General features: G+C 42.6%; 2 protein-coding genes across 2 annotated transcripts; both read left to right on the top strand.

Annotated features, from left to right (window-relative positions):
• Positions 1-239: 239 nt before the first annotated feature.
• LOC112219793 (signal recognition particle 9 kDa protein-like) lies at positions 240-3022 on the top strand. The gene is made up of 3 exons (XM_024381301.2): positions 240-559; positions 1034-1102; positions 2453-3022. The coding sequence occupies exons 1-3, from the start codon at positions 488-490 to the stop codon at positions 2564-2566; spliced, it is 255 nt and encodes an 84-aa protein (XP_024237069.1). The 5' UTR covers positions 240-487; the 3' UTR covers positions 2567-3022.
• A 3251-nt stretch (positions 3023-6273) lies between these two features.
• Positions 6274-12881, top strand: LOC112261919 (epoxide hydrolase 1). The gene is made up of 9 exons (XM_024437561.2): positions 6274-6577; positions 7927-8120; positions 8220-8400; positions 10062-10280; positions 10424-10553; positions 10760-10974; positions 11088-11196; positions 11333-11455; positions 11640-12881. The coding sequence occupies exons 1-9, from the start codon at positions 6286-6288 to the stop codon at positions 11842-11844; spliced, it is 1668 nt and encodes a 555-aa protein (XP_024293329.1). The 5' UTR covers positions 6274-6285; the 3' UTR covers positions 11845-12881.
• Positions 12882-13061: the final 180 nt, after the last annotated feature.

Genomic DNA, 13061 nt, shown 5'->3' with positions numbered 1-13061 from the left:
ATAGGCCACTTTTCAATGAAACGTGAAATTTAGTTGAATTTCTTATACTGTTGAGAATAATATATTTTTTGTCAAGAAGAATGAAATCTAATTTTATTCATTTCTGCTATGTTCACTTTCTAATGAAAGCGCCCTTCTTGCGCTCTTGAAAAAACATAACTATTTCTGCCATCTACTGGCTGATGCGTGAAGGCCTCCATGAGTGTATAGCCATGAGTGTAAAGCAGCAAAGACTGGGCTTCTCTCTGGAGGAGTATCATGTCTCGTAGCTAAGTAGAATATTTTCTAGATTTACGACATACCTTGAACTCCACAGTATTGTGCTCTGTGATTGGTCTTTAGAGCGCTCGTCCAATCGCAGACGTTTATATACATCGGTTCTTTTCTACCTGGTAGTTCGCTGATGTGGTTTTTAAGAAGTTGCTCAACCTAACAGGCCGTCTTCAACAGTTTTTCTTTTGGAATTAACTTCTTATGCACAAGGATTATGCCTTATTATCAAACATGGGAAGAGTTCGCCCGTGCAGCAGAAAAACTATATCTGACAGCACCAATGAAGGTAACCATGAAGTTTAAAACTTTGTCAGCTACAGGAACTAGCTAACGTTACCTAGCAACATTTATTTAGTAATGGTTATGTCCCAGCACAAATAAATGTGCTAGCCCATAATAACCATCACCGCTGGAGGGCCATGCAGTCTCGAGGAGCAGCCAGGATAGCTAACTACTGTTAGCTACTTTGTTAGCTTGCCGTTTTCAAGCAATGCAGACAGTTTACGAGAAGCCAACTGTTAACGTTTAAATATGCTGGCAAATGTGAATAGGAAGGAAAAACTATAAATGGCCTAATAGTAAGGTTAGTCAACTGTTGAAGTCTGAGTACTATTAAGATAATCAACCACGTAATACATGTAGCTCTGTTTGTTGCATATTATTTAAATTCAAACAGGTTTAAGGTCTTTTCAGTTGCCTTTGTTGAAACGAGTTAGCTAACGTTTGTAAAATATTCTCTTCTCCCTCCTTTTTAATGCAGGTCAGGGTGGTTATCAAATACAGACACTGTGATGGCAACCTTCGCATCAAAGTCACCGATGATGCAGTGGTATGTTCAAGAGAACACGGTCTGTTCACTGTGCACGTCTGTATCCTACATTACACCAACCACTAGTCCCTGTTAAGAATCAGAGAGTGGAAGACTTACATGTATCTAACATGGAGGCTCAACATTTCCGAACAGTCCCATTACAAGTCAGAATGTTGAAATCACGTTCATTTGGACTGTATATACAAAAGCACCCCTTCACGTTAGTAGCTTCAGCTATTTCAGCCACACCTGTTGCTGACAGGTGTATAGAATAGGGCACACGGCCATGCAATCTCCAGAGACAAACATTGGCAGTAGAATGGCCTTACTGAAGAGCTCGGTTACTTTCAACGTGACACTGTCATAGGATGCCACCTTTCCAACAAGTCAGTTCTTCATATTTCTGGCCTGCTAGAGCTGCCCCGGTCAACTGTAAGTGCTGTTATTGTGAAGTGGAAACCTCTAGGAGCAACAATGACTTAGCCGCAAAGTGGTAGGCCATACAAGCTCACAGAAAGGGACCGCCGAGTGCTGAAGCACGTAGTGTGTAACATTTTTTTTAAATAATCACCTGTCCTCCGGTGCAATACTCACTACCGAGTTCCAAACTGCCTCTGGAAGGAAGTCAACACAATAACTGTTAATCAGGAGCTTTATGAAATGTGTTTCCATGGCCGAGCAGGCGCACACAAGCCTAAGATCACCATGTGCAACGCCAAGTGTCGGCTGGAGTGGTGTAAAGCTCGCAGCTATTGGACTCAGGACCAGTGGAAGCTTGTTCTCTGGAGTATTGAATCACTCTTCACCATCTGGCAGTCCGACAGACAAATCTGAGTTTGGCGGATTCCAGGTAAACGTTAACTGCCCGACTACAGTAGTGCCAACTGTGAAGTGTATTGGAGGAAGAATAATTGTCTGGGGCTGTTTTTAGTTCCAGTGAAGGGAAATCTTAATGCTACAATGAGACGATTCTGTGCTTCCAACTTTTTGGCAACAGTTTGGGGAAGGCCCTTCCCTGTTTAAGCATGACATGCACAAAGCGGGGTCCATACAGAAATGGTTTGTCGATCAGTGTGGAAGAACTTGACTGGCCTGCACAGAGCTCTGACCTCAACCCTATCAAACACCTTTGGGGTGAATTGGAACGCTGACTAAGAGCCAGGCCTAATCCTAATCACGATTGGAACCATATTCCTGTTTAACCGCTAGGTTTAATGGGTAATATGACAACACTACTGTGGAGCTCTATTAGGCAAACTAAGCAGTTGCTTAGAAGACTTTTGAGACATGTTTATTTTTGTATATAAAATATTTGCCTCGTGTCTGTTTCCCTCTACCTAATCCACGACTCATTCTGTTCCATTGCAGTGTTTACAATACAAGACGGACCAGGCCCAGGACGTGAAGAAGATCGAGAAACTGCATGGCAAACTGATGAGGCTTATGGTGTCCAAGGAAAGTGGTGCCATGGAAACGGACTGAACCCCTTAGTTGTGTTAACTCTCTTTTGAGTCTGTACTGTGGTTTGTTAATATTACAAACAATGGAAGAGAACAGAGCTGGAATGACTGTATCGTGAGAGAGAAGGAAGGGAGGGGAAATGGGAGGGTTGGTGGAATCAAAAATGAAAATGGCGAGCGTAACCTTCGGTGCTGTGAAGAGGTATTTGCTGGAGTTCTTTTAAAGAGCTTGTATTTATTTTCAGTTTTAAGATGGAGAGACGCATGTCTATTTATTTATATGGTTAGATTTATTTTTGTTATGCTTTTTTAAAATGTCCATTTCCACAAGAAGAAATGTTCATGACCATGTTGAGGTGACCATGAATGAAGCAGGTCCTTTTGATTGCTAGTTCAGTGAGAGAACAATGTCTCAAATGCCACTTAGTCAACTTTGCATATTATTGCATTACTCAATAAATGTTTATATACCTCAACAGCCAACATCTATCAACTTTCTGAAAGATTGATTTTAATGTATGATTAAATGTCAATGTCTCCCCATATCGCTGCTGATCAAGCTGCCATAACAACGGCCCTCCTGAATGTCTTCAGATTTATCTTTATTCATCAAGAATGCCAGATTTTTGGACATTATTTAATCATTGAAAATAATTTGTCTCCAAACCAGGTCACTAGCTACGTAGGTTTCCATCCAATTGGTGACAGATTTTCATGCAAATGTTTGTAAATCTCCATTAAAAACAATGTCCAATTTCCCACCATCAAATTCAATCAAATATTTATAAAGCCCTTTTTACAGCAGATGTCAAAGTGTTATACAGAAACCCCGCCTAAAACCCCAAACCGCAAGTAATGCAGATGTAGAAGCAGATAAGACTGTGGTGAGAGTGCAATCTGAAAGTATTCAGACTCCTAAAATGGATTAAATAGATTTGTTTCCCCCTCATCAATTTACACAATAGCCCATAATGACAAAGCAAAAGTAGTTGTTTAAAAAAAAAAAAGACCCTTTACTCAGTACTTTGTTGAATCACCTAATGCAGTGATTACAGCCTTGAGTCTTCTTGGGTATGACACTACAAGCTTGGCACACCTGTATTTGGGGAGTTTCTCCCATTCTCTGCAGATCCTCTCAAGGTCTGTCCGGTTGGAAGGGGAGTGTCGCTGCACAGCTATTTTCAGGTCTCTACGGAGATGTTTGATTCGGTCTGAGCTCTGACTGGGCCACTCAAGGACATTCCGAGACTTTTCCTGAAGGGACTCCTGCGTTGTCTTGGCTGTGTGCTTAGTGTCGTTGTCCTGTTGGAAGGTGAACCTTCGACCCAGTCAGGTCTTGAGCAGGTTTTCATCAAGGATATCTGTACTTTGCTCTGTTCATCTTTGTCTCGATCCTGACTTGTCTCCCAGTCCCTGCCTCTGAAAAACATGATGCTTCCTCCAGATGTGACGCTTGGCATTCAGGCCTCCAGAGAATCTTGTTCCTCGTGGTCTGAGAGTCTTTAGGTGCCTTTTGGCAAACTCAAAGTGTTCTGTCGTGCCTTTTACTGAGGAGTGGCTTCTGTCTGGCCACTCTACCATAAAGGCCTGATTGGTGGAGTGCTGCGGAGATGGTTGAGGAACTCTGGAGCTCTGTCAGTGACCATCGGGTTGGTCACCTCCCTGACCAAGGCGCTTCTCCCCCATTTGCTCAGTTTGGCCAGGCGGCCAGCTCAAGGAAGAGTCTTGGTGGTTCCAAACTTCTTCCATTTAAGAACGATGGAGGCTCCTGTGTTCTTGGGGACCTTTAATGCTGCATAGATTTTTGGTACCCTTCCCCAGATCTGTGCCTTGACACAATCCTGTCTCGGAGCTCTACGGACAATTCCTTCGACCTCATGGCTTAGTCTTTGCTCTGACATGCCCTGTCAACTGTGGGACCTTATATAGACAACTGTGTGTCTTTCCAAATCATGTCCAATCAATTGAATTTACCACGAGAGGACTCCAATCAAGTTGTAGAAACATCTCAAGGATTATCAATGGAAATCTGATGCACCTAAGCTACATTGAGTCTCATAGCAAAAGGTCTGAATACTTTTATAAATAAGGTATGTTTTTTTTAATACATTTGTAAACATGTCTAAACCTGTTTTTGCTTTGTCATTATGGGGGATTGTGTGTAGATTGCTGAGGATTTTTTTTATGTAATCAATTTTAGAATAAGGCTGTAACGTAACAATTTATAGTAGTCAAGTGGTCTGAATACTTTCTGAAGGCGCTGTAGTGCACAAATACATTTTGTGGTTAAATTCCCATCTACCTTTTTTTTATATATATTTCTTAACACGTTAAATGGGTTTCCATCGATTTTTTTTATTTTTGAAAAAAAAAATTGCGGGGGCTGTACCGATGGTTCTCTCACAATTTGTTGTTTTGTGTTATATGGCCAACAGCACGCAGATACATCACCTACATGATGAGATTATTATGGATTATTTTATTTGTCAAACGGCAGCCAAGCATCGATGATCATGTCACCAGAATAAAACCGTCACAATTTTTTGGAAAGGAGCATCAAGCTCATCACCTTGCCCTTTCACCACGCTGTGAAGTTCACAATTTATTTAATCTGTAGCTTTCCGGATGAGTTGTAGTGGGAGGACCACACATGACATTGCGTGACTCCCAAGTTTACTTCGATATGATGGTTGTTATATCAATATTTGCGCATAAAAGCTTTTCCGTCGACAGTTCTCGTATGATTGATTTTACTAACACAAATAGAGCCCACCTTGTGTAGCATGTTTTTTTGGGGGACATTTCAAGATTTAATGTCACATCCACAAGTACAGTGAAATGCCTTTCTTGCAAACTCTAACCCCAACAATGCAGTAATCAATAACAATGTAATATTAAAAATAAGGCAGAACAAAAACACAAGCGATATGAATAAGAAATAGAAACACGATAAAGTAAGCAAACATACTATATACAGGGTCAGTTCCAGTACCATACGTACAATGTGCAGGGGGGGTACTGGATCTATAGTTCTGTCAGAACATTTCCTATTATTCTGTACTTAAATCCAAGACACTCCATTTAGTATGACATGTTACGTTTCGAATAGTATGTATTCATTTGTGGATGTCCACCACTCATTTAGTATGATGTTGCGAATTTGCAAAATGTATATATTACGAATTTGAACTAGGTAGCTAATGTTAGTTAGGTTAGGGGATAGGGTTAAAGCTAGGCTTAAGTTTAGGAGTTAGGCTAAGGGTTAGCTAAAAGGGTTAAGGTAAGGTGAAGGGTTAGCTAACATGCTAAGTAGCTAAAAAGTAGTAAGTAGTTGAAAGTCGCTAATTAGCTAAAATGCTAAAGTCGTCCGTAGATGTTTGGGAAGGCTTAGCTAGCATGCTAACATCAAGTAGTTGCAAAGTAGCTAAAAACTAGTAAGTAGTTGAAAAGTTGCTGAAATTCTAAACTTGTCTATGATGAGATTCAAACTTGTAACCTTTCAGTTGATAGACGTTTGCATTATACGCCCTGTATCCATCCCGACCAATCACCCTTTTTGCATTAAGTAACCACCTGTCTTACGTAACCATACCAAACATAACATATCATACCAATTTGAGTGTCCCGGATTTACTCTTACTATGTTACGTCTAGTCTGAGACCAGGTTGCAGAGCTATATATATGTATAGGGGTAAGGTGACTAGGCAGGATTTTAGATCAACAGAATAGCAGCAGCTTATATGATGATTATATGTGTGTGTAGAGTCGGTATACATTGTTATAACGTTCATAATAGAAATAGTCTATGTAGAACAAACATGCTTCTGACATGGAGAATAAGGAATCACGTCAGCTCTATTCGTGGAATTTCTATCTGCAAAGTTCGAGAATGTTTGACTGAACGTGGCCAAAATTTGCACTGGTTTGAGTCCAGTAGACAAGAACTACATTTCCCACGAACCACTGGTCTCTATTTCGACACTAAACTGGCGGATGGGAGAATTGACACTGCATCTTGTGGAACAGCAACAAGTAAGATTAACTCTTGCTTTTAATGATACCTGAAAGAATAGCGCTAAAAGTATTCTTGGTCGATATGTCTTTCTTATCGATAATGTATTAATCAATCATGTAGGATATTGAGACTAATGATACACGGTTGAAAGGTGTCAAGTTTGGATTGTTGTGACGAAATATCGGTGCGTGCATAGAAATGGAATGCTAGAATTTGACAAAATAATATTAGTAGGCCTATGTCCCCTTAATTAAGTATATTTTGGGGTAATTTGGTAACAATTTTGGAAAGCAGTGCCTACGGTAGCCTACTTGTTTATATTGGTTATTGTAGCATATCCATTGTAGGCCTACCCAACTGTTATCTGAAATATATAAATATGTTAGGAATGATCTGTGAATAGATTCAACATTGAATACGCTTCATACCGTACTTGTAATTCCAGTCATCTCAATGCAATCTTTGTTTTTCAATTGGTTGCCTGTCTAGTCAGATTAGTGCATAACTGGACCTGTTTTTAGGAACAGCTGCAGTATTGGACAACAATCAGGTCCATAGCAGAGCAGACAAGTTATGTTGTATTAACTATGCATGCCAAGTTGCCACCATTGTAAATGTGTTGCCCTAGGCATTTTGTAGTACAACCTCAGTCAGCTCTCATCACAGGCCTGTTTTTGCTGGTTGCCATCTGCTTGTTCCAGAAAAAGGTTTTGTCTGGGCCCCCATGGAGGGAACTTCTAGGGCTCACTACTTTCATTTTATAATTTGTCATCGGAAGATCCAAAGGGACACATTTATTTTCTGAATTGCTGTAAGGATATATTTATATAACTTTCTGTCAGGTGAAAAACAAGTAATGTCTATCAATAAAGAGATGCTCACAACGAAATCAGATCTATGTTTCTAAGTTCTCCATGAAAGTTATGGTATCAGAGGCCGGCTAGAGAAAAGCTTTGTCATGCATTTTGACCCCAATGAATTGTTACTATGGGGCCTTGTCCACTCCATTCTTTACCTAATCCTTTCAGAACAGAATTCTGTGCAACAACAGTGCTCCAGTACTTTTGTTCTATTTTTCACATTGTCTGCAAACCTCTGGTCAATTGTCATAATTTTTCAGTAGCAATTTGTTTGCATAATGGATAAAATAGTCAAGTCTGTTGTGCTGGTAACCATACATTTCAGGTGTTGCCGATTTGTATTTTTCTGTTATAAAACATGCTACACATAGCCTCCAAACAAAAACTATTCATTTACTCACTACTAAGCATTACATATAAGGACAGTGAATGGCATTATAAAAGGCGTGCATTGTAACATGTCTGCTGTCCCCGATTTTGTTTATTCTGTTCACTGGGTAACCCAGAAGGCAGTACCATGTTTACAGAGATTCTGTTAGCCCTGGTGGTGGGAGGAGTGGTCTACTTCCTGGTGCAGAGGAGTAAGAGGCATCAGCTGAAGAGTGAAGATGGCTGGTGGGGGGAGGGGACTCCCATGGCTGGGGAAGAAGATCTCAGCATTCGCCCCTACACAGTCCAAACAGATGACGAGGAGTTGGAGGTGAGGTGGGGGATTATGGGCCTAGGGGGCCGAGCTCTTAGAGAGTTAAGGCTTATGCAACAGTCTTTCGTTGAACCTCATGCTCAATGCTCCACCCAGGACCTGTACAGGCGAATAGACCAGACCCGACCCTTCCCCTCTCTAGAGGACAGCCAGTTCAACTACGGCTTCAACTCCCACTATCTGCAGAAGGTGGTCACCTACTGGAGACGTGACTTTGACTGGAGGAGACAAGTGGAAAAACTGAACAAATTCCCACATTACAAAACCAACATTGAAGGTGAGATGGTGTGTAGAGATTTATCAGTTATGTATAGAACAAGATGAGACTGAACAAGCAGAGCTATTGGCTGCCAGTAAATACAACATAACTAACGAACTAACTAAGTCTACGTGAAACTTTGCACACACAAAAAACAAACAAATGGAGTCTCCAGGAAATGGCTTATGGTTCATTCAAGCATCCTCTGACCTATGTATCAAGTAGACCACCATAGTCCCTATGCCCAAGGAAGAGAAGGTAACCTGCCTAAATGATTACTGCTCTGTGGCACTCATGTAGCCATGAAGTGCTTTGAAAGGCTGGTCATGACTCACATCAGCATCATCCTCCCAGACACCCTAGACCCACTCCAATTCACATACCGCCCCAACAGATCCACAGATGACTCAATCGCACTCCACACTTATTTTTCTCACCTGGTCAAAAGGAACGCCTATGTTAGAATGCTATTCATTGACTACAGCTCAGTGTTCAACACTATAGTACCCACAAAGCTCATCACTAAGCTAAGGACCCTGGGACTAAACACCTCCCTCTGCAACTGGATCCTGGACTTCCTGACGGGCCGCCCCCAGGTGGTAAGGGAAGGCAACAACACGTCTGCCACGCTGATCCTTAACACTGGGGCCCCTCAGAGGTGTGTAACTTACTCTCCAGCTGTACTCCCTGTTCACCCATGACTGCGTGGCCAAACACGATTCCAAAACCATCATTAAGTTTGCTGACGAAACAACATCACCGACAACGATGAGACGGCCTATAGGGAGGAGGTCAGAGAACTTGCAGTGTGGTGCCAGGACAACAACCTCTCCCTCAATGTGAGCAAGTCAAAAGAGCTGATCGTGGACTACAAGAAAAGGAGCACCGAACAGGCCCCCATTAACATCGACAGGGCTGTAGTGGAACGGGTCGAGAGTTTCAAGTTCCTTGTTGTCCACCACCAACGAACTATCATGGTCCAAACACACCAAGACAGTCGTGAAGAGGGTACGAAAAAACCTTTTCCCCCTCAGGAGACAAAAGATTTTGCATGGGTCCCCAGATCCTCAAACGGTTCTACAGCTGCACCATCGAGAGCATCCTGACCGGTTGCATCACCGCCTGGTATGTCAACTGCTCGGCATCTGACCGTAAGGCACTACAGAGTGTAGTGCACACTGGGCCAAGCTTCCTGCCATCCAGGACCTATATACTAGGTGGTGTCAGAGGAAAGCCCATAAAATTGTCAGAGACTCCAGTCACCCAAGTTATAGACTGTTTTCTCTGCAACCGCACAGCAATCGGTACCAGAGCGCCAAGTCTAGGACCAAAAGGCTCCTCAACAGCTTCTACCCCCAGGCCATAAGACTGCTGAACAATTCATAAAACCACCACCGGACAATTTACATTGACCCCCCTCCTCCATTTTGTACACTGCTGCTACTCGCTGTTTTATTACCTATGCAGTCACTTTGCCCCCACCTGCCTGTACCCCCGCACACTGACTCGGTACCTGTGCCCCCTGTATATAGCCTCGTTATTCTTTTTGTGTTAGTCTACTTGGTAAATATTTTTCTTCTTCTTGAACTGCACTGCTTGTAAGTAAGCATTTCACGGTGAAGTCTATACTTGTTGTATTCGGCATGTGACAAATAAAGTTTGATTTGATGATGTCTCAGGCATTGATGTCCACTACGTCCATGTGCGGCCCAAGAACCTCCCTGAGGGCGTGACTGCTGTGCCTCTGCTCATGGTGCACGGCTGGCCAGGCTCTTTCTACGAGTTCTACAGGATGATACCCCTCCTGACTCAACCCTCCAACCCAGACGACATCGTGTTTGAGGTGGTGTGTCCTTCCATCCCTGGGTACGGCTTCTCCGAGGCTCCACATAAGAAAGGTAAGTGGTTAGAGTCCTGTCTGAGGTTAAGGGTCACATATGCCCAGCCCATTGAATCTAACAAAGCATTTCTGCCAGATGAACATGATATTCAGTGACTTTATATTCATTTTCTCAAATGAATGATTCTGTTTATGTTGCAGGTTTTGACTCTGTGTGTGCGGCCCGTGTGTTCCACAAGCTGATGAAGAGACTGGGCTTCCAACAGTTCTATGCTCATGGAGGAGACTGGGGATGGATCGTCACTACCAACATGGCCCAGCTGGAGCCCAAGTAAGACAGACAGACACAGAAATATGGCCAGACCTTATCTTAAGCCATGGGAGACATCCAATATTATGTTTGCCTCCATATTTATGGGATTTAGAATACATGATAATGTGTTATGGGTGAATGATAGGAAGTGAAAAAGCCTCAGTTTGACTCAGATTCAATGTTTGTTGTACTTCATCTTTCCTCTCTGATTTTTTTCGCCCCAGAATAATCAAAGGCTTACATCTCAACTTTGCTCCCCCCTCCAAACCGGGTCTGCCCGTGGTTTTGTCTATAATGCTGGGCCGCAGTTTCCCCAAGCTGTTTGGCTTCAACGAACACGACATTCAGCGCATCTACCCCGTTGTGCAGAACCTAGTGGTGGAGTCTGTCAAGGAGTCAGGATACATGCACATCCAGGCCACCAAGCCTGACACTGTGGGTAAGAGATAGGGAAGCGTTCTGGGCTACACACAGCTTTAACTGCTGCTTCTGTATAGACCAGGCCCAGGAATAAGAAACTGTGCTGTATCATGTCTGATCTCTTTCTATTAGGTCGAGCGTTGAATGATTCTCCGGTGGGTCTTGCTGCCTATATCTTGGAGAAGTTCTCCACCTGGACTGACCATGACTTCAGGAACCTGGATGACGGAGGACTTACGAGGTAGAACGTCTTAGACCTGAACCACAGCCGTTGTTGTAGAATAGGATAGTTGGTTAGTATTCAAAAGGCTTCTTCATCAGATTACCATGTCCAGTTTTATGGCCTGTGTTTTTTTAGCACCTCTCTTTCCTTGCAGGAAGTTCAGTCTGGATGACCTGCTGACCAACGTGATGATCTACTGGACATCTGGCTGCATCATCTCCTCTATGCGCTTCTACAAGGAGAACTTCAGCAAGGGTCTTGACCAGCCACACTCAAAGTTAGTGGAATGTTGCTATGGAATATCTATGTTTGTGCTGTGTAATAGTCTAACTAGCACGAAGAGCTCCACCTTAAGAACATAAATAACTTTGTCCTGGTAAGTGATGCTGTTGAAGTAGAAAGGACAAACTCAATTTATGTTTTGGTTAACTATTGCACGTATTCACTCCCTCTCTACCCAGGATGCCAGTGCACGTGCCCACCGGTTTTGCCTGCTTCCCCAACGAGCTGATGCACACCCCCAAGCTGTGGGTGCAGCAGAAGTACCGCGAGCTGAAGACCTTCACGCCCATGGCCCGAGGAGGACACTTCGCCGCCATGGAGGAGCCAGAACTCATGGCCCAGGACATCCAGAACTTCACCAAGATGCAGGAGAAGATGAAGTGATCGCTCTGCACATCTGCCTTTCCTGTTTACCAAACGGCACCAGATGATAGGTCAGCGAGCACTGGTATTACAATAGCACTGACATGTGAAGTTACTTCCTGATAGGCCCATAGAGAATCCTCTGCCATAGCTGCCTTTTTACACACATCTGGAAATGATTCTAGCCATGTCACAGATCTGTTTGTGCTGTTTTGGCATGACAACGACCATGACAGTCCCTCCAGGATTCTGCGATCGCAACTCGATACTATGCGAGGGGCTTGCAAATTTGACCAATCACCGCACTATTTCTGCTTAAAACAGTAAAATCATTGCAATATTATCGCATAAAACTGACCCATCACCGCAGTACAAAAATAGGGCTTGCAATTTCAACCAATCACCGCACATTTTGCTGCATTATGTGGTTCAATCAAGCCACACGTCAACAAACCTTTCCTCTGATCAGCGCATTTCCATGACAAATTGGACAAAATCATTGCATATTGCCAAGCAAAATGTCAGAATTTCTGCAGCAAAATCAAGCATTTTTGCCTGCAAATAGGATAAAGGATCCCCATGAAATCCTGGAGGAAGGATATATGACAAGACTACACAAACAGATCTGTGACCAGGCTAATATAGTACAGTAAAGCCTCCCAATGACTACTACCAATGAGATGGGGAAGAAAAGTGTTCCTCAACTTACTCTCGAGTTAGGAAATGATCCATGGACCAATTGAGAAGAGTGAATAGAAGACAATTTCGTGAAGGTTGTTCCTGAATCAATGTTGAGGAGAGCACAGATAGTTATGTTTTGATCACTGGCATAGTCTAGCTCTGAGTGGTTATCAAATGATTGCACAAAATATCAGATATGTTTTATTTTTTTCAATAGTTGCCAGAGACTGAAATGTGTGTTTTATTCTGATCACCTGTTCTGTTGTTATTTACAATGTTATAGCATTCCATAAATAGCACTTTGCATTTATTTCAGAAACTAATCTCCTGATCTATATATTTTCTGGACAAATTATATTAAAAACATTTAAATTCAATTCTTGTTCTGTCTTTCTGCTAATGTCTATGGAATCACATCTAAGATATGTGGCCTTGGTCCCCATTCAAGGTTTAATACCCAAAAATGGTATGATGATGGTACCAAGTGCAGTACCATCCTCCTAGTTGTCTATTATGGCAGGGAGACCAGAGGTTCCTCCAGCTGCTGCCAGGCCCTG

This window comes from Oncorhynchus tshawytscha, linkage group LG18, assembly GCF_018296145.1.
Source record: "Oncorhynchus tshawytscha isolate Ot180627B linkage group LG18, Otsh_v2.0, whole genome shotgun sequence".
Lineage (NCBI taxonomy): Eukaryota > Metazoa > Chordata > Actinopteri > Salmoniformes > Salmonidae > Oncorhynchus > Oncorhynchus tshawytscha.
Note: the sequence above shows the minus strand (reverse complement) of the source record. Positions and strands in the feature narration are given on the sequence as shown.

Excerpts from the sequence above, each read along its gene's own strand:
- LOC112261919 (XM_024437561.2), top strand. The coding sequence starts at position 6,286 with ATGATGATTATATGTGTGTGTAGAGTCGGTATACATTGTTATAACGTT. Across the intron at positions 10,975-11,087 it reads CACCAAGCCTGACACTGTGG|GTCGAGCGTTGAATGATTCT; the intron begins GTAAGAGATAGG and ends TCTTTCTATTAG. Across the intron at positions 11,197-11,332 it reads GATGACGGAGGACTTACGAG|GAAGTTCAGTCTGGATGACC; the intron begins GTAGAACGTCTT and ends CTTTCCTTGCAG.
- LOC112219793 (XM_024381301.2), top strand. The coding sequence starts at position 488 with ATGCCTTATTATCAAACATGGGAAGAGTTCGCCCGTGCAGCAGAAAAA. Across the intron at positions 560-1,033 it reads ATCTGACAGCACCAATGAAG|GTCAGGGTGGTTATCAAATA; the intron begins GTAACCATGAAG and ends TTTTTAATGCAG. Across the intron at positions 1,103-2,452 it reads AAGTCACCGATGATGCAGTG|TGTTTACAATACAAGACGGA; the intron begins GTATGTTCAAGA and ends GTTCCATTGCAG.